Raw genomic sequence first — 26355 nt, forward strand, 5'->3', positions numbered from 1 at the left:
AGATAATGAGATGAGATGAGACATAATGAAGGCGGGTGGCACGGTGGTGTAGTGGTTAGCACTGTCGCCTCACAGCAAGAAGGTCCAGGTTCGATCCCCGTGGTCGGCGAGGGCCTTTCTGTGCAGAGTTTGCATGTTCTCCCCGTTTCTGCGTGGGTTTCTTCCGGGTGCTCCGGTTTCCCCCACAGTCCAAAGACATGCAGGTTAGGTTAACTGGTGACTCTAATTTGACCGTAGGTGTGAATGTGAGTGTGAATGGTTGTCTGTGTCTATGTGTCAGCCCTGTGATGACCTGGCGACTTGTCCAGGGTGTACCCCGCTTCTCGCCCATAGTCAGCTGGGATAGGCTCCAGCTTGCCTGCGACCCTGTAGAACAGGATAAAGCGGCTACAGATAATGAGATGAGATGAAGAAGTGAGTGTGACAAAGTGTCCAGAAGAACTGTGGCTGGTTCTGTAAGATGCTCAGTACAACCTACAGCTCATTTCCGCATAAAACTGCACTCACTGGACCTCAGACTACTATTTTTTTTTTTAAAGCAAAGGGTCGTCTCACACTGACTTTGTTTCATTTAGTACGGCTTACTGATTACTGTTTAATTTAATTTTTTAATTTAATTTAACCTTTATTTAACCAGGAAAAGTCCCATTGAGTTACAATAACTCTTCTCCCAGGGAGTCCTGGCCAAGACTGGCAGCAAAAAGTTTCAAAATACATAAAAAACCAGACAAAGTTACATACTACACCACAAATCCTATACTATACTGTACATACTAAAACACAAACAAGACATTACACTTAATATGACAAATAATAAGCTAATACAGACACACAATTTAAAGGGCACCTAGTTAAAAACAATTACACTGTTCAGTCAGAGTTGACATTAAAAGGTTTTTAAAAGTGCTGAAAGGTTACTGTTTGTAGTATTTTATAATGTTGAAACATTTAATTTCTTATTTTTAAGCCATTTTTTTGCATTTCTTTCCAAGTGCCTAAGACTTCTCCACAGTGCGGTGTATTTTCTTTTTAAGAAAAAAGAAACTGCTCTAATTTCCCTGTTATGAAAGCTCACAGCTCATCTAGTGATGTACTTCCGGGTTACGCTCCATGGAGTCATTTGGACGGGAGGCAGCACGCGCTCTTTACTGAACATTATTGCGCTTTTGCACTTTATTACCGACAGAAACTCGTTAGTTTGTGCTCACGGTGTATCCGCGGAACATGTGCTGAAATCTGGTATTTTGGTGGACGTTTCGTCTTTTCACACTTTGAGCAGTGAGAAGTGCAGAGGGTAAGCGCTGAAGCTCAGCCTGCTAATGCTAAAGCTAATGTTAAAGCTAATGCTAATGCTAGCAGGCCTGCTGTATTAGCTCGGGTGAGAAAGTCTCATTCGCGCTTTCTTTGAGCTCAGTGAAGGTCATTTGGTAAGAAAGCCTTAGAAAAAACAAAATGTCTGTATATTAACGATTAATTATCAGAATTTAACCTGCTCATAAACCCGAGCAGCTAACAAGCTACATTAGAAGGTTATTAGCTAACTCTGCTAGCCGGAAACACTTGGTGTAAACTCGACAAGTAGAAGAAAACAAGTAGCGTTTTCTTGCTCATATAATCATTTTATAAAGTCACTCGATGCTGAAATCAAGCCAGGCAGCAATATTGTGTATTTTAGTAAGGTTTTTTTAAAAATTAAAGTGATCATTTTGCACAATCGACACGCTGGCTAAATCTAAAATGGCTCCCTTTTAGACACAATGCACTATTTAGTGTGTAGGGGACATTTCAGGGAACATAATGCAGTTATTTATATAAATAAAGTGCACACTATGTATTTTTATTTATTTTGCTTCTAGTAAGCTATATTAGGCATGCATGGATTTGTAATATTGTTGGATCAGCTTTAAGGTGATGATGGTGATTATGATCTGTATATTGATCAATATCATGATAATTTGTTGCATGCTTTTCTGTGATATTGTGAAGATTGTGATTTTTTTTTTTTAAAGCTTTTTTTTTGCGCTCATTCTAAGCAGGTCATGTTAAAGTCTTGTATTCATTTCTTACTCTAAAGGTGTAATATTCAATATTTTCCATTCCTCATTCCTTACTAAGACATGGAAAATTCTGCAGAGCAAGTGCATCCCTGTCAACCCATTTCAGAGCCCAGGTTTATAAGCCCTCACAGAAACCCTTAAAGAGGGGAAAAATACTTATGAACTAAAAACGAGACAACTATTGTTTTTAAAGAATAACATATCCCCCAAAAAACAAGGAAAAATTTCAGTTGCACTTTTTTTTTCCCCCCCAAGTCATAATTTGCAATACAGTAGAGCAGTGTGGGAAATAAATAAGGAATTTTAAGTAGACTGTCACGAGACAGATGAGTCTGAAATGTCTGTCTGTCTGTCCAAATTTCAGCCTGTCTGGAACAATGCGGCCGGGGGCGTCTAAAGCTGAAGAGCTTTTAGACGCCTGGAGATGGCTTCTCGGTTATTTCCAGGCACATTTTTGTGATCTTCAAAGGCCAGATTACACAATGAATTGAATATAATTTACAAGAAAATGTCAGAAGATTCAAGAAAAACATGCTTAAAGTTTTACCCAAGAAAACAGTAGCGCACACAGGTCAGTTCCGTGTCTAGAAAGAAGTACGCGGAGCAAGGATGGTCCAGTTGGTTGCAACTTACTGGTACTCATATATACTGTAGGTACTATAATAACACTCATGAAACGTTATGTCAACAATGACTATTTTTTTTATACTAAGTCTGTAAGAAATTCAGTCATTAACAATACAACTATTCTTACATAATAGAGTTAAAATTTTGAGTTCGAGATTCCAAGTAACTTTATAACAAAAGGACTTAAAATGACTCAGAACTAGACATGGGAATATCATTTGGCATTCAGACTAAAATCTGCTGGACTCGAACTTAGAAAATAGAAGAAAATAAAAACTCTATTACAATATAAATCTGTATCCTCCAAAGCATATGACTGTGACTGCCATTCTAATTATGAATGAAAAATGCACATAATAATAACATAACCATTGATTGGCAGTTTGGCACTTAACATAATACTGTACTGCAAAGTTTCATGTAAACTGAACTCTTAATCACCTGACTGGATCAATCACATACTGCCAACCCTAAAACACTAGTTCAGCTGCATCACGCAAAAAAAACAACAATGAATACTGAGATTATTATTATTGTCGTCTTTAGTGTGCCACTCGGGGAGAGGGAGGTGCCTGTACATTTTGGCGGGGCTACGACCTTCAGTGGCCGAGTTATGAATTTTTAAAGTCAGGTCTGCGGGGGCCCCGTTTTACATGCCGTGTTACGACATAATGTATTCACCTAGTGTAACATTTGGAAGAAAATTAGAAGCAGATTAGACCCATATCTTTACAATTTTTCATGGGCCATCCGGTTCGATGCTTTTGAAATACAGACAGACACGTTTGAAAATTAGCAGTAAATGTCTGCCGGTCCGGCCTTATTTCCCACACTGGTACTGTGCAAAAGTCTTAGGCATATGTAAAAGAAATGGCTTAAAATAATGAAGTGTTTCAATCTTAAAAAAAAAAAAAAAAACTTTAATCAGTAAGCCATAATAAATGAAACAAAGACAGTATTTGGTGCGAGATGACCCTTTGCTTTAAAAAAAAGAAGCTACTAGTCTCAGGTAGAATAAGTGCAGTTTTATAAGGAACTGAGCTGGAGGGGAAGCCCTGGCCTAATGGTTAGAGAAGCAGCTTTTGGATGAAAAGGCCGGTGGTTCGAGAATGTTTCAGATTGTTTATGTGCCCACGCTAAACATTTCTTTGCCCAGTTTTGTGCTTGTGATCCACTTTAAATCCACTGTTTGTTAAATTGGCAGTGGCTGAAAGAATTTGAAGTTCTTCCACATTAGAAAAAAAAGCATTTTGTTTGTGTTTATTGTTTGAGTAAATTTTGAATGAGGTTTGAATTTGATATTCTTTTTCTTGTTTGGTTAAAGGAAAAGTATTTTCAAAGCCGTTAACTTGCCAAGTCCTGTCATGGCACATTTTTAAACATGAAATAAAATATTTGTGATTGTGATTGTTTTTTTTTTTAATAACTTGACTATCAGTAGCATTATGCAGTTTGTCACTTGTAGCAATTCCTCCTGTATTTACTGGCATGGATATACGATGAGAAACAGGTACCGAACCAGGGGAAGTTGAATTAATAATTTAATAAATAAATTAATAACTTGCTGCTGATTTTTATCATGCAGCGTCATGTCACACGGCTGATTCTGGCCTCACTCTTAACTTACACCACTGTGAGTGAGTTCCTTTTCGTAAAATTTCAAGCTTTTTTTTTTTTTTTTTGGGTCATGGTTTGTTTTAGACCTTTTATATCGCCTGGTCGTGTGGCTGACATTCTTTTTTTTTTAAGGTGACAATGTCACGGCAACGTTCAAGATCCCCTCTCCATTCAAGGTATTTGGGTTTAATTAGTTTGAGCTCATTAACATTGCATTGTAGTGTGATCTTGTGGGTTTTTCTTGTTGGCTGATCGTGTTATTGACAACTTCGTTCATACAGAACCTCGACTTTGCTCGGAAGGCGAGAAGGATATTACACTGAGCAGTACCATGCACCGGTGCATTCTGATCTGTGGGGAGGTTCAGAAAACGTAGGCAACAGAAATGCCGATGGTGCCGAACGCTGGAATAACGGATCCTCTCAAACAGAGGAGCAGGTTGACCACTGGGCCAAGTTCATCGAGGCTATAGGACGTGCCGGAAAGCGGAAAGCTTCGTCCATGTCAAGGTACCACGAGCAGGACAGCGTCCAGAGTTTTGATGAGAACTCGGCACGTTCTCCGAGACAGCTATCTCAGGAGAGATTATCTTCCCAGGAAGCTTCACACTATGGTGTGGAAATGCATCAGAGGATTCAATCTCCAGGTCTGAGAAGAAACGAGCATGATGCTGCTCATGTAGACAGGCGCTATTCAAGAAGTTCCAGTCCAAGGCATTCACAAGGAAAGAGATATGACAGAATGGAACATGGATATCTTAATGAAGAACACGAAGATAGATATGACAGAAGCTCCTATAGCGAGAGGTACAAGAACACTGATCTACTGAAGCGGAGGAGAGGAGTGGAGAAAACATGGATTCAGTTATGAAGTCATTAGCTTTAAGGTTTAGAATATTGGAACATATACAAAAATTGATTACCTCAGACTTTTTAAAATGTATGTATTTTCATTTTTGATGCTGTTCCTGATCACCTGGCAGCACTCTGCAAGTTGTAAAAGATGTATATATTTTTAGTCAGCTTATTACATTTAAATGGATAGTTGATTAGGAAGCATAGCTTTTTTTTTTTTTGCTTTTTTTTTTTTAATAGTAATTTAATGTTGAACATATTATTGTACTTGCTTTTCCAACACAGGTCGCTGAAGGCAAATTATACGGAACATCAACTACATTTTAAAGGATTCCAAGATTTGGATCCACAGGAAGAATATACTACATCGCGCAGGGGCTTCAGTCCACATTGTGCCACTGTTGTAGTGGAGCATGATCATGGAATCCCAAAACATGACCCAAGTATCCACGATCAAGATAGGGCCCGCGAACGTCCAAGGAGCCGCGATCCAACCAGAGAACGAGGGCGTTCTAGGAACCCCGATCCAGGTAGGGATAGGGAGCATCCGAGGAGCCATGATCCAATTAGGGACCAAGAGCAACCAAGAAGCAGTGGTCCTGTTCGGGACCGAGAGCATCCAAGAAACCGTGATCCTGTTAGGGACCGAGAGCATTCAAGGAGCCATGATCCAGGTAGGGACCGAGAGTATCCAAGGGGCGGTGGTCCTATGAGACACCAGGAGCATCCAAGGAGCCGTGATCATCTGAGAACTAGTGATCTACCAAGAGGCAGAGATTATCCAAAAAGCAGTGAACCACAAAGGGGCAGAGATCCCAGCAGGGGAAGAGAATCCTCAAGAAGCAAGGAACTCCATAAACATGGAAGGGAATATAGCCATCGTTCAGGAACATCCCATCATAGCCCCAGTGGTTCATCAAGCTATCATATTCAGGAAGACACAAGATTCCATACCTCTTCGGCTGAAAGAGGAAGTCCTTTGCAAGGCATGCGACCCCACAAGGAGCAACCTAGGATGAGATCACGTTCAAGAGAGCCCTATGGACAAAGGGCAGTGGATGGTAGAGACTTCAGAATGGATGAGATTGATGGTGCAAGAGACTCTGTTCATGACTGGGAGGAAGAGGTGCAACGTAGAGGGAATCATGGTGGTGTGTTGGGACAAGGAGACGTTTTGAAAAGACATCCTCACCATAGTAACACAAACCATCCTGGAACTAGAATGGATTTTGCCGGTCATGAGACTCTCAAGATCAAAGTGGATATGAGTCGTCCTGTGCAACAGAGCAGGTATAGTATCGCCGCAGCAGTACTCTAGGGTATGGTTAAAAGTTCATGCCTCTTTTCCAGATACACAGCATGAAGATGTATCTTAAAGAAGACTGAACCTGTTGTACAAAAGCACCCATTTTTGGAATTTGGACCATTACATATCACAAAAATGGAAGTTTCTTTAAATAGAATGCAGGAAGCCAATGGAAGTTGGTCCGATATCTCAGCAGACCTTCAGGCTTTGTAGAATCGATTTTCCCTCAATAAATTCCGAAGCGTACACACGTCCTTTGATGGTTTGCTCACTGGAACACTTCAGACTCTTCCATAAGCACGTGACAAGATGAAGCGCCATATTATTCTGGGTGAAAAAGGGTCCCTGGTACCCTTTATGGTCGATCCGAAGGTGGTTTGAGACAGTGACCTCACACCCAACACTCCCAACTGATGTTCCCTTGTGAAGTATACCAGGTATTTAACCTGGTGGATCTTGTTGGATTTGGTATATCGTATCCTGTCTCTCTGCTATCACCTTATTTGTGAGGTGTGCCGAGTATCACATGGTTATTAGCAACAAGTGCTATACATACTTACGAAATGCAAAAATTGTTGAAAATATATGAAATCCAAGGGTTTTACCATGGCATGCCTACTGGCCACAATCTTTCAGGAGGTCAAGGGAAGAAAATCAAGTGAAACACCTTGCAAGTGAGACAATGGTTGCATTTAGCCAAGGTTATGGACAAGAATTTGGACAAGGGTGGCAGAAGAAGGAAAACTCTGCAGCAGAGTTTGTATTGCACAGGATTCGTTGCAACTACAATGAAGAGAAGGATGCTCAAGTAGCCTCTTGATGAAGAATGGAATGAACCAAATGGGAGGTCATTAAATTCCACCCAAAGGTTCTAGCATTCTGTGGATAGGAGTTGGGTGTACTTACCCAGTGACCGAGGGAAGGAGTCTTCATTCTTTTATGATACGTGAGCATCACATCTGTGCTTGAGGAGCCTGATCATTGAGCTGGATTTGAAGAGGCTTTGGTTTGGGACAAGAGTTATTTGATGGCCTGTTTTGTAGAGGAAAGTGAAGATGATGCGTCCACCAAAATACCAGTACCCACAGCTCTAAATGTTGCATGCTATGTATTATTCAGAGCAATACTGACTGAAGGTAAGTCCACAGAATTATTTTAATGATTTGGTCCTTGATTTTGTGAAAGCCACCACTTGCTCTTATACACTCGAACCTCATGGAGATGTTGGACCTCCGGGCTGATATTGCACCTCAAAGCTGCAAGCTTTTGAAACTGCCAGCTTGTGCTCACCTTAATTTCAAGGAGGATGGACGCTTTTGACATCAAGGCAAAGAAGAAATTTGTTTTCTGAATGAAGGAAACACTTTTTGGATGATGTCCACTGTAACTGGTACTATTTTTATGAAGTTGTGGATATAGAAATAAATGTAAAGAAAATGGATTAGTGTTTGTTTGATTTTTTTATTTTTTTTGGCAACTATTTCATCATTAATACACTATCCTGGACTGGACTGTTGAAAGATTGCAAAAGGATCTACTTTACCATCAAATACTTATCAATTCCCAGAATAAAAATGGACGTTCAGAAGAACATGGGTTCTCAAGGCCCAGATCTCATCAGTACTGTGTCTCACTGATGTAAAGACCTGAGAGTAGACACTCGCATCGCAAAATGGACGAAATCCAATTCAACTCCTTGCAGAGAAAAGGGCAAAGAAGCTAGCTCGCATCCTTTGTCACCTATTAAATGGAAAAACGATCCATCAAGCTCTGGAAAGGCAGCGTACAATGGCTCATCGTGTGTTTGAGTATTTCTCTGACTTGTTTACTGAACTCGGACCAGTCCGATGGTTCTTCTCAGGATGAGTATTCCAAATCTTCAATTTCAGAACCTAGGAACAAGAATAAATATCCTCAAACTGGTAGTCGTTAAAGCAGGAAGTCTACCTGAAATGGACAAGTCGTCTACCTGAAATGGACAAGTCGTCTTCCTCCAGCAATAAGCCACACAGAAGAACCAATTCCTTCCTGTGATCTCTGAACAAACGTGAGCTGTCACTAACTAACTACTACTCCTGTATCATTCAAGGACATCTACCCATCCTCATAAATCTGGAAACCTTTGTACGTCGAATGTCTTCAACTGATAAGAAGCTCCTCAAAGTTCACACCAAAGCGGAGGACTAAGGACCCAAATGGAGAGTGAAAAAGAGGCATGAACTTTTCACCATCCATTTATGACTCAGTGGTGTACTTAAAAGCAGCAAAGGTTGAAAGAGAACCTAAACCAGTTAAAGGCTTGGTTTAAAATAATATAACACTATCAAGTCTTAAATTTAAGCTTGAATTGAGAGACAACAAGGCTAACGTTAAAACTGAAGAGTATTGGATGACTTGTATCGGCAACCTCTGCTTTTTAGATACACCCTGTAGAGAAAGAGAAGGGAGTTTCTAATATTTTCTAGCTTACTTGCTGAAACTCTTCACACCACACTCAGGTTCAAACACCGAAATTGAGTCTTAAAGTAACACTTGCTTTCGAGGGTGGTTTAGGTTTTTTCTGTGTGTTGGTATTTGGTGACTTGTAGAAAACCCAACACACTGAACAGTAGAGCTGTAGATTAGAAGTCCAGTTTCATTTAATCACCAGTAATCTGGTTTCAAAGTGGCGTTATTAACAAACCTGTATGGCCGACGTAAGCGTACACACTTTGTTGCCAGTGACCTGATTTCCCAAGTCACAGAGTACACAAGTCCCAGTTGAGTAGCTAGTTGGGAATGAAATGGCTTAAGTATTTTAAGAAACAGCAAGTAAGGATTAGTTCTGTTTAGGACCATTGACCTTTCACTAATTGGTTACTGTTGGTTCATCTGACAAGCTTTCAAGCCTGGAGATTTTTAATGAGATGTACCATGTTTATCGTAATTCCACGAAACAATGTCTTGACTTTCAGAGGACCAAATGGAAAAAGGTCTTTGGTATGCTTTTTATAAATCATTCAACATCCATCATTACATAACATTGGACAGTGTTTTAAAAAATGTTAAAAGGGTAAATAGTGACCCTGAAGCTTGCAGATCATGTACAAACTTGGTAGCTTTGTCAACTGGAAATGTTTGTACATGTAAATTGAAGACTAGCTTTTTTCCTGTATGATAAGCACATAAGTACATGATGGGATTTTAAGGATGGCTTTTATTTATTTATTTATTTATTTATTTATTTTTAAGCCGTATGTTGGACTCTGCATAACACGCCATTGTCCTCTTTCCTCTGGATTTTTTTCCTTGGGGAAACCTGGGAAACTATCTTAAGGGTCAGCCTATTACTATATTAGCTCATTAGATGACCCTTTTAGAGGGATGAGAGATTGAGTTAGGCCCTGTCCACACGGCAACGGATTCAGGTGAATCCGATAAAATTGTTTATCGTTTCGGCCTGGCGTCCACACGGCAACGGCATTTTGGGTGCCCCAAAACGAAATCTTTTGAGAACGGGTTCCAGAGTGGAAAGATCTGGTAACGGCTCCGTTGCGAAGTCGTCTGGATGAGTAGAACGGATTTGTTTACGATGACGTCACAACCACATGTGCTTCACGCCGGGTAGAAGTGTAACGAACTCTGCGAGTTGTCAACAAATCCTATAACTTGGTTCATGAAACGCGCTTACAAAATATTTTCACTGTGAATATTTATTGTGTAATGGTGCAAAGTGAGAGAGAGAGAGAGAGAATAGCTCTTAGGGCAGAGTCAATCCCGCCAGCAAAAATAGGGAAAAAAAGGAGCGATCTCACCTCTTCAGATGTTGGTTTAAGTCCTACAATACATTCCTCAAAAAAGGCATCGAAGAACAAATTAATCCATCAACGTGTAGCATTCAATTTATTCCAGACCATTAAAGACGCCGCCTTCTGTGTAGAATCATACGTCATCCTCGCCACCATATTGGATGGGTCAAAGCGGAGAATAAAGATGCCTCATTCATGTGCTGCGTTTAACTGTACCAACAGGTTTGCCGTCCAAACGCGATCACATGGGATTACCTTTCACAGGTGAGACTGGAAAAATACTTTTCATTGTATTTGGTCATTATAATGTAATTTTACGAACAGATTTTCCTGACTTTGTGGCTAATATGAAGTCTCGCGCATAATAGTTTGTGCATGCGTCCTTACTACTTCTATTGTTCTGGTGTCTCCGAAGGGACCATCTTACAGCGCCCCTAGAGGTGTGGCATGTGTATTGCATCGTTTTCAGCAAGCGTTGCGTTGCCATATGGACCTGATATTTTACTGAGCCGTTGCCCATGTGGACGCGATATTTTTTTTTTTTTTAACATCTCGTTGCCGTTGTCGTGTGGATGTAGCCTTAGTCTCAATGCAGACTTCAGGAATGGAAATTGTCATCCAGAAATCATAATGCATTACGAAGTTTGCCTAGATAGGGACTTTGGTTAGGTATTGCAGTCATCCATTGAAATTGTCATCTCACCGTTACAGCTTCATTCACGGTCAGCATTTTAAGTCCTGAAACCTTGTCAGAGGTGCTCATGCCTAAATACAGTCGCCAAGTTATGATTGGTCATTTAATATTTTTGCGTTTTAGCAAAGAGTTTAGTGAAGGGTCAGTTCCATAATTCATACATGGTAGGTTCTGTGTATGAACCTGGGAGCTATTTGAATATTGTGGTGGCTTTCTTCCCCAATCCTTTATGTAGCCACTTAGGCTATTCGTCTGAAAGGCAGTTGTCACTCGATTTGGTCAATGTGGGTCGACAACGTCTCGACTTCCTGCCCATGCTGGAGCATTCTGGGACATATAGAGAGACTCCAATGCATTCTGGGACCTTCGCACAAGAGATCATCACTCTGGTGCATCAGGTCAAAGGTCAGATATGTTTGGTTTAATCGAGTTGCTTGCAGCTAATCAGCATTAACCCATTTGAGTTAACATTATATGTTCTTTATTTTATCAGAAAATTATTTTCAGGGTCAAGGCGTCACACTTAATGAACGGTTCTCTAACGAACAAGAGTATTCTTTGGTGGATGAGTTGACCGATGAAGAGCAGGAGATGGAGGCCGTCAGGCCTGTCGTAAACAGGTAGCTGTGTCATGCTTAATACAAAACTGTTGCTGTATTTTTGTACAATATTCTCATCGCACTAAGAATGCTTCAGTCCGTTTGCCACTGAGCATCAGGAATGGGGACGATTTTGAAAAGCTGCGTTTCCCCCTTACCTATGCTCCAACAGATTTATCCAGTTTGGAGAGCAGATTTGAAAATTGGTGTTTGTGACAGGTGAAAACAATGGGATTTCACTTGGAGAGAGAAGAAAAACGGACCTGAAATAATTAATTTTCAGATTTACCTGAGTTTTAGTGTTTGTGGACTAGAACTTAAGAGAGATCACACGCTTGTCTTGAAATTTCACCAACATTGCCAAGAAATGTTTGCAGTTCTTGGCTTAATTAGTAGCGGGAAAGAAAATCTGAGCTGTAGGGCTACTGCACATCCGCCAGTTTGACTCGCTGGTTTTTGCTGGTTTTTGTTTCTATTACAGCAAAAGTACCAATTTGGCATGCTCTTTTTAAAAGAGGTCTGGAGTTCATTTGAAAATGTATTTTAAAGTGTTTTAGAATTAAACTATTGACACTATTCAGTAAATTTAGAGCAGTTTGGATAAAGACATACAGTGGTGCTTGAACGTTTGTGAATCCTTTAGAATTTTCTATATTTCTGCACAAATATGACCTAAAACATCAAATTTTCACGCAAGTTCTAAAAGTAGATAAAGAGAACCCAGTTAAATAAATGAGACAAAATTTATTATTCTTGGTCATTTATTTCTTGAGTAAAATGATCCAATATTACATATGTGAGTGGCAAAAGTATGTGAACCTCTAGGATTAGCAGTTAATTTGAAGGTGAAATTAGAGTCAGGTGTTTTCAATCAATGGGATGACAATCAGGTGTGAGTGGGCACCCTGTTTTATTTAAAGAACAGGGATCTATCAAAGTCTGATCTTCACAACACGTTTGTGGAAGTGTATCATGGCATGAACAAAGGAGATTTCTGAGGACCTCAGAAAAAGCGTTGTTGATGCTCATCAGGCTGGAAAAGGTTACAAAACCATCTCTAAAGAGTTTGGACTCCACCAATCCACAGTCAGACAGATTGTGTACAAATGGAGGAAATTCAAGACCATTTGTTACCCTCCCCAGGAGTGGTTGACCAACAAAGATCACTCCAAGAGCAAGGCGTGTAATAGTCGGCGAGGTCACAAAGGACCCCAGGGTAACTTCTAAGCAACTGAAGGCCTATCGCACATTAGCCAATGTTCATGAGTCCACCATGAGAACACTGAACAACAATGGTGTGCATGGCAGGGTTGCAAGGAGAAAGCCACTGCTCTCCAAAAAGAACATTGCTGCTCGTCTGCAGTTTGCTAAAGATCACGTGGACAAGCCAGAAGGCTATTGGAAAAATGTTTTGTGGACGGATGAGACCAAAATAGAACTTTTAAATGAGAAGCGTTATGTTTGGAGAAAGGACAACACTGCATTCCAGCATAAGAACCTTATCCCATCTGTGAAACATGGTGGTGGTAGTATCATGGTTTGGGCCTGTTTTGCTGCATCTGGGCCAGGACGGCTTGCCATCATTGATGGAACAATGAATTCTGAATTATACCAGCGAATTCTAAAGGAAAATGTCAGGACATCTGTCCATGAACTGAATCTCAAGAGAAGGTGGGTCATGCATCAAAACCACGACCCTAAGCACACAAGTCGTTCTACCAAAGAATGGTTAAAGAAGAATAAAGTTAATGTTTTGGAATGGCCAAGTCAAAGTCCTGATCTTAATCCAATGGAAATGTTGTGGAAGGACCTGAAGCGAGCAGTTCATGTGAGGAAACCCACCAACATCCCAGAGTTGAAGCTGTTCTGTATGGAGGAACGGGCTAAAATTCCTCCAAGCCGGTGTGCAGGACTGATCAACAGTTACTGGAAACATTTAGTTCTAGTTATTGCTGCACAAGGGGGTCTCACCAGATATTGAAAGCAAAGGTTTGCATACTTTTGCCACTCATAGATATGTAATATTGGATCATTTTCCTCAATAAATAAATGACCAAGTATAATATTTTTTTCTCATTTGTTTAACTGGGCTCTCTCTATCTACTTTTAGGACTTGTGTGAAAATCTGATGTTTTAGGTCATATTTATGCAGAAATATAGAAAATTCTAAAGGGTTCACAGACTTTTTAAAGCACCACTGTAATTTTAATGTTTCTTTCTGAAGAGATCTCAGAGTCTGCTCGTAACACCACCAGAGGTGTGTATCGTCCAACAGTACAAACTCTTCCCTGAGGATGAGTTTATCCTCTGATGCGGAAATCAGTTGTTCCCTTGCATTTTAAAATGACTTTTCTTAGCTACACAAAGACTGTCAAATACTCCGTCCCGCAGTAGCGTTAGAGTTGGTTCGCGACTTTGGTTTAAACATCTATGAAGTGAACACACAGTTCATGATCATTGTGTAAAGTGGTTAGGATTACGATCGCAGCACAAGGTCAGTATTGGACATTGACCAGTTTTCAGTCACTTGAGATTGGACTGATGCTAAACTACGCTTTCTCCAGTGAAGCCTCATTATTTCACCCCCATAAAGACAAAAACTAACATTTTCTCTCTCATATTTATGAATCCTCCAGGCCACTTGGTTCTGCGTCTTTAGACACTCAGATTTTCTGCAAGATTGGACCGATGCAGGTAAATCACAGCACGTTACATCATCTCATCTGCATAAATAACGTGATCTGGCTTGGTTTAAAGTCCTCGGTTGCTTATTAAAATCCACCTTGTTTGGTCACAGAGGAAACCACATGTTCCTGCTCCTGGTGATCTCAGGCATGACCTGGAGAGGAAAAGACAGGAGAGACTAGAAGGCGTGAAGATCACTATCGCTGGAGGGAACTTCTCTCAGATACGGCATGAGAGGTACCAAACCTGCTTTATGGCCTTTATTAATAGATATTAATCTATACTAAGTAACTTTAAAAACGCACAATGGAATTCAACACGCTATCACTTTAGATCCATGCATATATTTGAAATTTATGATATTGTATGTAATGCACACACATCTTGAAACATCGATAAAGGACATTTATTGTCAAACTCAAGAATTAATTCACAGTAAAAAAATTCAAAGTGACAGTTGGTCCATGTTCGGACCGTCACGCTGGAGATTCTGGGTCTGCGTCGTCCAGGGGTCTCAGCAGCAGTGACTGAGGGTGTCGGGAATCTGTCACGGAGGTGAGCTAGCCTGATGTGCTGATCCTGAACTGGCGTCGTGACTCGAGGCTGACCAGGGCGTGGACGATCCCTGGTGCTCCCTGTCTGTCTGTAACGCTGACTCAAACGGGAAATGGTCGAATGATGAACACCGAAGTGCCGAGCGACCTCTGTCTGTGTACTTCCGGCACGCAACATCCCGATGGCCTGTTCACGTTGATTTTGGCTTAGGCGTGGCATCTTCAATAATGACAATTTTCCCATCATTTCCCCCGGGTATTTATAGGCAAGATTGTGTGTGTACAGTGTATGCAAAATTTGTTTGAAAATTAAAGCCTGTCCATGTCATTGACTACCCGAGTCATATTGTACGTTATTGAGTACAACTCCCTTAAATTCTGATTTGAGCACAGATTTGGAACTTATTCGGGCGAAACAAAGTTATTTTTCCATTGTGATATATTTATTTTCTTCTTGAGATAAACTCAGCACGAATTCAGCAAGTTTTATCAATGTGCGTTTTTAAAGTTACTTAGTGTAATTTTTTTTTTTTTAACCAAGATTTTTTTTTGGTGTCTGTGTGCGCTCATGTTGATGCTTAGTCAAGAGAACGAGCCTGAATATATAGGCGATGAAGACCCGTGTGAAGCAGGCTGGTCCGAGGAGGTGCCTCAGCAAACAGAACACTGGGTAAGTGGATTGGTTGGTTATGCTTTTTTTTGTGTGTGTAAAATGATGAGATATTCAGAGTATTGTTGTGTGTGTCTCTCTGCTGCAGGATGAACTTCGTCAAAAGAGGCCCGCACGGAATTTCAATGCCAGACGGAATTTCAACCGCGTCCGCAGTCGACATGGTTCACGCATGAAAAAGAATGCAAGTAAAGGTAAGGAATATACGGACACCATTTTACAGCATGGCCTTAAGTGTCATTCGCACTCAGTAATGTTCTTCATGTCTTCCAGGTGCCCGATGGTGAGGAACTGGAATAAAGTGAAGCTCTGGGGGTCGTAAACATGACTGCTTCTTGAACTTACATGATGGTGTGTTATCGGCTTCAGTTGTTACTGTTTTCGTTAGTAGACTGTAATATGTCTTGTGTGAAATTTCACAGCTAGTCGAGCGCAGATTCTCGTACATTGCTTATTTTTTAAAAGTGGTTTATGAAGCAAACTTAAAGAACATTATGTATTCGATCATGAAGTTTGTGGATGTGGTTCATTTTTAGTCACCAGCATTCTGTAATGTTTAAGCCCTCTCCCTCGTGAACAGCTGTCATCAGAATAAAAGTAATCCCCTTTTCAGAACCTGCTCATATTCATGTGTCCAGAGTGTGCTTTGTTTATATTAAAAGGAGTGAGTTTCTTTTTATTGAGGAAAAAAGCATCCACTTTAGATTGTTTCGGTCCATTCTTTGCCTTTTTGTTCCCCTTCATTGTTTTAATCAGTTCTAAGAGAAACATTTGCAGTTATGTTGAGTAGTCATCTAAATGTTGTACATAGTTTTGTATGAAATAAATGTACAAAAAAAAAGTTGTCATAACTGTTTATTCATTGCACTTGGCACCCAAGTATGATCCAAACCATCACTTTAGGCAGCTGGGCCATAGAAGGTTCACGCTGCATGCTGCACACTACACGCTACACGCATGTAAAGAAAAGTGGACAAACGTAGCATGACTTGCTCTGGGCCATAGAACGGCGTTCACGTTGCACGCTGCACACTTCACGCGTGAAGCGAGAAATGAACATGCACACTTTTTTCTAGGCGTGAAGATGGAAATTCCAGTCAATGCATGCGGTCACCGCCGCGCCAGCCAATCAGAACGGGTCTAGGGAGATAACTCTATGCTTTCAGGGGAAAACTTCAGAAAAAATATAATTGAATGGTATAATTGAAAAATAGTTCTTCATCGGGATTGTCAAGCAGATTATAGAATGTTCGGTGAAATTCACCACGGGTTTCTCTCAGAAGGAAGTGTTCTCGGCTCCAAATTCTGTTCCTTTTTCTCTTCCTCTGTCTCAGTAAAAGCAGAATGAGGCAATCGTCGTCATCCGAAGAGTCCATATTGTTGGTTACTCGGTCAAAGTAGAACAGACGCAACACGTGAACATCCAAGCATGAAGTTTAATGGCCCAGGGTCCGGTTCTTCACGTGAACGTGTAGCGTGCAGCATGCAGCGTGCAGCGTGAACCTTCTATGGCCCAGCTGCCTTAGTGAGCGCTTTATCCTGGTCAGGGCTGCAGTAGATCCCAAGCCTCGCCCAGGAAAACACCCTGGATAGGACACATGCCCGTTCACAGCAAGGAGTCATTCTCGTTATACGCTGCATTGAAGGAAGCCCACCTGAACATGAGAACATGCACAGAAACTCCACACAGACCTGAGCCCAGCATGGAACCAAGGATCCTGAAGATAAGAAGCTGCTGTTCAACCTTCAAGATGCTGATGCTTGTTTTAAAGAGATCAGAAGGTCTGTGGGGGGGGTGGCACAGTGGTGGAGTAGTTAGTTAGCACTGTCGCCTCACAGCAAGAAGGTCCTGGGTTCAAGCCCAGCGGCCAGCGAGGGCCTTTCTGTGCAGAGTTTGCATGTTCTCCCCGTGTCTGCGTGGGTTTCCCCCACAGTCCAAAGACATGCAGGTTAGGCTAATTTGTGAGACTAAATTGACCATGAATGTGAGTGTGAATGGTTGTTTGTCTCTGTCTCAGCCCTGTGATGACCTGGCGACTTGTCCAGGGTGTACCCCGCCTCTTGCCCATAGTCAGCTGGGATAGGCTCCAGCTTGCCTGCGACCCTGTAGGACAGGATAAAGCGGCTACAGATAATGGATGGAAGGTCTGTGGATGAAGCTTCTAAGACTTTTTGAAGGAATAGTTTGTGTTGACAGGAGTGAATTTGTAGGAGATAAAAGGGAACAACTCTAGCAATAAATTATCCAAAAAAAAAAAAAAACCACACAAACTGTTAGTACATGTCTTATAAAGTAGAGAAAATAAATAAATAAAAACCCAGACTTGAGTCTAAACCAACACTTCCAGTTCAGTGGAATAGATTGGACAGTCTTAAGAAGAAAAAAAAAAGTCCACAAACAGTGTTGAAGTGCAGAAAGTGTCTGTGTGTAGGCACAAGATCATCCAAACTGCAATATTCTCTTCAGTGCTTCCTCACCAGATGATACACACTCCTCCATTTAGCGTGTTTGCACTTTGTAACATGGATGACAACTTTATGAAGGCTTACAGATGAGACTCCTCGCACAACAGGGGTTTAAAGGTCACCTCTGTGTTCTCCTCCATGACGAGGTCATATCGGCACATCGGAGGCCTGGAGAAGACGGAAGAGCAGTATGGATGTTTCACATCGCATGCTAACTTTATCTGCACACTATTCCTTAGTGACTGTGTACTAAAGGTTATTTGATAAGTTTACAAATGTTTGATTACATGAAATTTTCAACATTGGAGACTGGCTAGTTAGCCAGATATCTCTAGATTCACACAGACAACCGCAGCTCGCTCTCTCAAAGGGAAACTGAGATTTTTTTGAATCCTGGACCCTATTTTCAGGTCCAAATCTTTACTCCGGACAAAAACAATCAAAATTGGTCCAGTATTGAGTTAGATCACGATAACTGGCAACCGCAAAACGGCTATCCAACGTAAGCCTATGGGGCAATCGAACGCGTCAAAAGTAAACCCCTTGTTTTGGCCACTGACAGGCTCAATGTTATTCTAAGTGTCCGACAACATGGAAAGGATCCCTCCAGACTAAACAGACAGAGTAGAAACTCTGGAGTCCAGAGTTTCTACTCTGTTTACCTCACTAACTAGAAAGAAAGTGACCATTTCTACACTTGTCGTTTTACCTTTCTTTTCTTCTGGTCTCTGATGCAGTGCTCTATTCAGTGCCTGTAGTCAATTGTCACAAAGGGCCTTTTTTTTTTTACTTTTCATGTTAAAAAAAAAATCCCAGAGTTTCTCTTGCAGAGATGTGGTTGGGCCTGTGAATCTATAGATATTTGACTAACTAGAGAGTTATGAGTTTTGAACCTGTCAGTGGCGAAAACAAGCGGTTTACTTTGACGCGGATGTTTGCCCCATAGGATTACATTGTATAGCCATTTTGTGGTTGCCGGTTATAGCGTTCTAACACAATACGGGAATGATTACAATTATTTATTTTTATTTTATTGAGCTTTGCCTTAACATAATTGAAAAGAATATGTACAAGAAAACAAAATAAGCATGATTACATGTAGGCAGGGCGGCACGGTGGTGTAGTGGTTAGCGCTGTCGCCTCACAGCAAGAAGGTCCTGGGTTCGAGCCCCGGGGCCGGCGAGGGCCTTTCTGTGTGGAGTTTGCATGTTCTCCCCGTGTCCGCGTGGGTTTCCTCCGGGTGCTCCGGTTTCCCCCACAGTCCAAAGACATGCAGGTTAGGTTAAATAGTGACTCTAAATTGAGCGTAGGTGTGAATGTGAGTGTGAATGGTTGTCTGTGTCTATGTATCAGCCCTGTGATGACCTGGCGACTTGTCCAGGGTGTACCCCGCCTTTCGCCCGTAGTCAGCTGGGATAGGCTCCAGCTTGCCTGCGACCCTGTAGAAGGATAAAGCGGCTACAGATAATGAGATGAGATGAGAGACATGTAGGCAGGGTCACCACAACAGTTTACACCAGTTACTGTGGGCTCAGGTAATAAAAACAAAAAACAAAACAAAAGATGGATAGATACGCTAATACATTAAAATGCAATGCAATAATAGAAAAAAATCTGAACATTAAAAAAAACAACAGGTAACGGGGCTGGTAAGGATGCGTGACTTGTTACATTTCACTCAGTTTTCCATGAACGCGGGTCTTCTATGTTATACACAGAGGTAAGTGCTTCATGATAGTAAGCTTGGAACAAGAATTTAAACTGTACGAGAGAAACCTGGGTGAACCTAAAATGTTCTCACGAAAAATGAGTATTGGTGTGTCACAGTTCTACACTTACAAGGACGGAAAGGGATTACACTGGGATTTGCAGTAAATCTAGTTGGTATCAAACGACTGGGTAAAATATCAGATGAGACTGTTACAATGGCATTTATGACCTTAAAAAAAAAAAAGAATACCATGCCCAAAAACGGGCAGCACGGTGGTGTAGTGGTTAGCGCTGTCGCCTTACAGCAAGAAGGTCTGGGTTCGAGCCCCGTGGCTGGCGAGGGCCTTTCTGTGCGGAGTTTGCATGTTCTCCCCGTGTCCGCGTGGGTTTCCTCCGGGTGCTCCGGTTTCCTCCACAGTCCAAAGACATGCAGGTTAGGCTAACTGGTGACTCTAAATTGACCGTAGGTGTGAATGTGAGTGTGAATGGTTGTCTGTGTCTATGTGTCAGCCCTGTGATGACCTGGTGACTTGTCCAGGGTGTACCCCGCCTTTCGCCCGTAGTCAGCTGGGATAGGCTCCAGCTTGCCTGCGACCCTGTAGAACAGGATAAAGCGGCTAGAGATAATGAGATGAGATGTCCAAAAACTTGTGCCAGTAGCAAATTGGCAAAAGGTTAATGGCAACGAGTCTGTCCGTAGAGCTCTCCGAGCGAAGAAAGGGGAAGTCTAAAATAAACTTGGACACCTGCCGTGTTTGATAAGCTCAACTGACTGCAGACACCAGACTTAAGTAGCGTATCCTAAGACTGGGCGAACAACTGCTAGATGCAATGTGCGACGCATAATTTGAATGCTAATCTCTGTAGCACATCTGCGTACGAAACTGAGTAGCTTGTTAGCCTTTGTGCACTTTTCCATTACATGTTTCAACCACGTCAGGTCACTTGACACCCAGACGCCAAGATCTTGCTCCACAGAAGTGATTGTCAGGGTCGTTCTGTTGATCTTGTAAGGGAACTGAATAGATGTTTTTGTCCGTAGTAAATATCTGGAGCCAAAAACACGAGATCATGTGGCCAAGGTAAAAAATAAATAAATAAATAAATAAATAAATATATATATATATATATATATATATATATATATATATATATCCTGGAGTTTTCCTTCAAAGAATTGCAAAGCTGTGATGCTCAAAATACCACGAGGCTTCCGTTTTGCCAGCAGGACTGCAAGATTAAGTAAGGAATAAAACACTTTGGGGTGTGCTGTTGTAGGAAAATAATGAACAGTGGGGTGAGGCGGTCCAATGTGAAGGGGAGTTAGCGTTATAACCCTGAATTTGATTAATTTTCCAATAGCAGCATATCCCTAAGTATTTATTCCTCTTAGACCAAATTTTTTTGTCCTTCCCATGTCACATCAGGTGGCACAGATCTCCGTTTCTACAGCCCTCAGCCTCTTGCCTATCACATAGCTAGGGTTACAGTGGGGGTGCTGATCCTCTGATAACTGTGAGAGTTTGACTCCCTACTTGCACCTGTGTTGCGGTGCCTCACCAGATGGCTGTAGGTACCGTTTTTACGGTGGTCTTTGGTATGACCAAACCGCAAGTAGAACTCGCAATATCCCAGTCAAGAAGCGGACACGCTAACCACTAGGCCAACTTGTGGTATACCAACAATTACACTTTCGTAAAATTTAGTAAAGAATGACATGCCTTGTGTTCATTTATTGTTAGGGAAAGTCCACAAAACTAATCAGTTCCTTTTATCACTTCTTGCTTGAGTGCTTTTTTGAATGCCTGCTTTTGACGCTCACCTCTCTAACAGATCCAGTGGCGTAATCGTGATGCGGAGGAGTCGAATCTTATATTGAGGTCCGATTACGTTCCCAGTAACAATTCGGAAGGAGATCTTCTGAACTGGATACAAGTCCTCGTCAAACTGTGCAAGCAGTCGCATAGAGGTGTGTTTCTCAAAGCGTAGCAGCTTACTGAGCAACAACAGAGACACATTTCTCATGAACCGCAGGAAGAATCTCACTAGCTTTAAATATATATAAATCTTGAGGTACTTACTGGTCAATCTTTGCCTCCGTTACATTTTTGCCGCTGTGAAGACGAAGGATGACTATCCCCCATCGCAGGTACTGATTCCACATAACAGTGTCCACTATGTAGCTCGTCTCTGTCAAGCAAAATGAAAATTTGCTCCTTCATGATTAAAATGGGATTTTATCATCAGGAAATGAGATCACAGTTGCGTCAACTCACTTCTGTATGGCGGCTCTGCTGTGGTAGAGAAATAGACTTTTGTCTGTCCCAGTTTCAACAGTTTGTCCCTCCACTGGCTCAAATTGTATCCTAGAGGAAAAATCTTAAACTGCATTAATTATCAAATCGTATCATACATCATAAAGTCACGTTTATCGTTACTGCATACATATAGTTAGGTGACAAAAGGAAAACCGATGGCTCTGTTATTATTAATTACATATACAGTGCTCAGCGTAAATGAGTACACCCCGTTTGAAAAGTAATTTAAACAATCTCTCAATGAACACAAACAATTTCCAAAATGTTGACAAGACAAAGTTTAATATAACATCTGTTTAACTTATAACGTGAAAGTAAGGTTAATAATATAAACTTGGATTACACATTTTTTCAGTTTTACTCAAATTAGGGGTGGTGCAAAAATAAGTACACCCCACAACAAAAACTACTACATCTAGTACTTTGTATGGCCTCCATGATTTTTAATGACAGCACCAAGTCTTCTAGGCATGGAATGAACAAGTTGGCGACATTTTGCAACATCAATCTTTTCCCATTCTTCAACAATGACCTCTTTTAGTGACTGGATGCTGGATGGAGAGTGATGCTCAACTTGTCTCTTCAGAATTCCCCGTAGGTGTTTGATTGGGTTCAGATCAGGAAACATACTTGGCCACTGAATCACTTTCACCCTGTTCTTCTTCAGAAATCCAACAGTGGCCTTAGATGTTGTGATGTATGTGCCCTGCACTGACTCCACCAATGTATGCACCCCATACCACTAGTTGGCGCTGCGCTGCCACTGTTCCAGTAATTATCTGTATGTACGAACTAATGCAGATACTTGTCAATGAATATAGTTCTCACCGTGAAGACGTGTCTGAGTGTGTCTCTAGAAAGGTTATCTAAAGGAACCCACTACATAACATTATTGGCGACGAGGCAGACTTTAGGTTACCTGCAGTGTTTCCGCCACGGTACTGACTGTGAGTGGAGGAAGGGAAAAGTTTGGTCGCGGTGGAAAGTTGGCCAAGACCCGCACGCCTAGAAAAGGGAGGGTGAGTGCTAATGACACGAAATGGCTGGCTACGGATACATTGGACACATAAATGCGTTCGACGAGAATGTGGAGCAATGGACAACCTACGTGGAAAGGTTTGAGCACTTCGTAAAGGTGAACAAGATTGAGGAAGATAAAAAGGTAGCCATTTTTCTAAGCATAATGGGTGCTGCTACGTATGGACTTTTACGCAGCCTCATAGCTCCTGACAAGCCAGGGGAAAAGTCATATCAAGACATTGTGAGTGTTTTGCAAGGGCATTTTTCTCCAAAACCAATTGTTATCGCGGAAAGATTTCGCTTTCATAAATAAAACCAACAAGAGGGAGAATCTGTGACGCAGTACATTGCAGTCATTAAAAAGCTCTCGGAACATTGTGAATTTGGCACACACTTGCAGGATGCATTGAGAGACAGGCTTGTTTGTGGACTGAACGCAGAGGCAATACAGAAACGATTGCTGACCGAAGTGGCACTCACTTTCCAGAAGGCGGTAGAGATTGCTGTGTCAATGGAGACTGTAGCACGAGAAACCCATCAGCTGAGTAACGCGCTAAAAGTGCATGCATTGTCAGTGAATAATCAGCAACGCAGCAAGTGTGCGCGCTGTGGTAAAACGAATCATAAAGAAGCAGAGTGTTATTACAAGGAACAGAAATGCCACAACTGTGGTAAGAAAGGTCATATATCAAAAGTTTGCAGAAACAAAGAGACTGTAAATAATGAAAAGTCAGTGAAACCCAAAGTCAAAAATAAGAACAGAGTGCACCACATGGAGGCAAAAGAGAGGTCCAGTAGTGATGGTAGCACAACTGATTCAGAACCAAGTCTGCATATGGTGGCGCAGAAGGGAAATTTGTCACACATATGTGTTAAACCAAAAATTGAAGGGAAGATGATTGAAATGGAGTTAGACACAGGTGTGGCAGTTAGTCTGATTTCAAGAGAATCGTATGATGCACAGTTTTGCAACTTGCCTTTGCGCCAAACAAGTATAATGTTGAAGACATACCGTACACTGGTGAGATGAGTTCACCGGAGGGAGTCATCACGGTCTCTGTGAAAATGAACAAGCATAGGGCTAAGCTACCACTGTATGTGGTCGAAGGGGCTTCACCCCCACTTTTCGGTCGGGAATGGCTGCGAAAAATACAGATTGACTGGCGGGAAATTAAGACGATCCGTGAAGAGACGCTAGAGGGAGTGCTACAAAGGCACAGTGAAGTCTTTAAAAAAAGAGCTGGGTACTCTGAAAGGCACTGAAGCTGCCATAGCTCTGAAACCAGAGCATCAACCACGTTTCTGTCAGGCAAAAGTCGTTCCTTATGCTCTCAGGCCAAAAGTGGAGGCTGCGATTGACCGACTGTGTAAAGAGGGCATAATTTTGCCTGTGAAGTTTAGCGAGTGGGCAACGCCCATTGTGCCCATTGTTAAAAAGAATGGAGACATTAGGATTTGTGGCGATTTTAAAAGTTACAGTCAACCCCGCTCTGTGTGTAGAGAAATATCCAATTCCATGCATCGAGGATTTATTTGCATCTCTGTCAGGAGGGCAGCATTTCAGTAAGCTGGACCTATCTCATGCATATTTGCAAATGGCTGTTGAAGAAAAATCTAGAAAATACCTCACAGTAACTACATCCAAGGGTCTGTTCTGTTATAACAGGCTTGCTTTTGGGATTACATCATCACCAGCTATTTTCCAGCGAGCCATGGACCAGGCCCTCCAGGGTTTTCTGAACATCCACTGCTACCTGGACGACATTCTAGTTACTGGCCAGGACCGTGCCCAACACCTGAAGAACTTGGACGCAGTTCTTGGGTGCTTGAAAGAAGTCAGCTTGCGTCTACAGAAAGAAAAATGTGAATTTTTCAAGGATTTGTTGGAATACTTGGGCCACATCATCGATGCCCATGGTCTACACAAATCTCCTGAGAAAGTCTGGGCAATTGTGGAGGCTCCTGCACTGACTGACGTGAGCCAGCTTCGCTCATTTTTAGGGCTTATTAATTATTACAGTAGATTCATTCCAAATTTGTCATCTATCCTTTGCCCGCTGAATGCTCTTCTGTGTAAAGGAAAGCAATGGTGATGGACACCAGAATGTGCAACAGCTTTTAAAGAGGCTAAAGAACAACTACTCTCTCAAAGTGTGTTGACCCATTATGACCCGCACCTTCCCATCTGGCTGGCGTGTGACGCATCCCCATATGAGGTAGGTAGCGTCATCTCACACATCCTTCCAAATGGACAAGAGAGGCCCATAGCCTTCGCCTCAAGGACTCTGAACAAAGCAGAACAAAATTATGCCCAAATTGAGCGTGAAGCTCTCGGCATCATCTTTGGAGTTCATAAATTCCACCACTACCTGTATGGCAGGAAGTTTACACTCCTTACAGACCATCGTCCACTGACCACAATTCTGAGTCCTAGTAAAGCTATACCATCTATGGCAGCCACTAGAATGCAGTGGTGGGCTCTCTTGTTAGCTGCTCACGATTACACCATACAGTACAGAGAGGCAGCACGTCATGGCAATGCTGATGGACTGTCACGTCTGCCAATCCCCACATCTCCAAAGGAGAAAAACAGTGCGGTGGACAGCTTTCACATTAGACACTTGGAGGCCTTACCTGTGAACTGCAAAGAAATCTGCAGAGAGAGCAGGACAGATCAGGTTCTTGCTCAGGTAGTGGAAATGGTATCCACAGGTCAGTTTCCAAGAGTCCAGGATGTAGACAGCGTGCTGGCACCATTCATCAGCAGGAAGGATGAACTGACACTCCAGCAAGGGTGTCTTATGTGGGGTATCCGGGTTGTCGTCCCTCCAAAACTGAGGCCCAGAGTGTTGTCTGAGCTACACACGGGACATCCGGGTGTCATCAAAATGAAGGCTGTCGCTCGCAGTTACATGTGGTGGCCAGGAATAGACACTCAAATTGAACAAGTCTCAAAGACCTGTCAGTCCTGTCAGCTCACACAGAAAGCACCAGGACCATCACCCCTCCATCCATGGACTTGGCCTGGATCTCCATGGCAGAGGATCCATATCAATTTTGCCGGTCCTTTCCAAGGCCATATGTTTATGGTAGTCGTAGACGCACACTCTAAATGGCCGGAAGTACACCTCATGAGTTCAACCACAACTTCTAAGACAGTACAGGTACTGAGAGGGCTGTTCAGTCACTATGGGCTCCCTGAAGTCTTAGTAAGTGATAATGGCCCACAGTTCACTTCAAGCGAGTTCGAGACATTCATGAAAAGCAACGGCGTGAAGCACATCCGCTCTGCACCATTTCATCCATCTACAAATGGCCTTGCAGAACGTTTTGTGCAAACATTCAAGCATTCACTGAAACGTTCCACAGGAACAGCTTCAATTCAACACA

The 26355-nt window shown here is 42.0% G+C and overlaps 2 protein-coding genes across 2 annotated transcripts in view; one reads left to right on the plus strand and one right to left on the minus strand.

Annotated features, from left to right (window-relative positions):
- The first annotated feature begins 1105 nt into the window (after positions 1 to 1105).
- On the plus strand, positions 1106 to 16076 carry zgc:112982 (uncharacterized protein LOC503771 homolog). Its single transcript, XM_060899797.1, has 11 exons — positions 1106 to 1294; positions 4434 to 4477; positions 4583 to 5107; positions 5441 to 6445; positions 11179 to 11348; positions 11437 to 11563; positions 14179 to 14236; positions 14340 to 14464; positions 15364 to 15451; positions 15540 to 15645; positions 15725 to 16076. The coding sequence occupies exons 2-11, from the start codon at positions 4440 to 4442 to the stop codon at positions 15736 to 15738; spliced, it is 2256 nt and encodes a 751-aa protein (XP_060755780.1). The 5' UTR covers positions 1106 to 1294; positions 4434 to 4439; the 3' UTR covers positions 15739 to 16076.
- A 1921-nt stretch (positions 16077 to 17997) lies between these two features.
- lipib (lipase, member Ib) overlaps positions 17998 to 26355 on the minus strand; it is a 30714-nt gene continuing 22356 nt past the window's right edge. The window contains exons 8-11 of the mRNA XM_060900834.1: positions 21904 to 21993; positions 21709 to 21817; positions 21450 to 21623; positions 17998 to 18085 (exon numbers count right to left, since the gene is read on the minus strand). Of these exons, the coding sequence (XP_060756817.1) occupies positions 17998 to 18085; positions 21450 to 21623; positions 21709 to 21817; positions 21904 to 21993 (461 nt within the window). The remainder of the gene's footprint in view (positions 18086 to 21449; positions 21624 to 21708; positions 21818 to 21903; positions 21994 to 26355) is intronic.

This window comes from Neoarius graeffei, chromosome 19, assembly GCF_027579695.1.
Source record: "Neoarius graeffei isolate fNeoGra1 chromosome 19, fNeoGra1.pri, whole genome shotgun sequence".
NCBI lineage: Eukaryota > Metazoa > Chordata > Actinopteri > Siluriformes > Ariidae > Neoarius > Neoarius graeffei.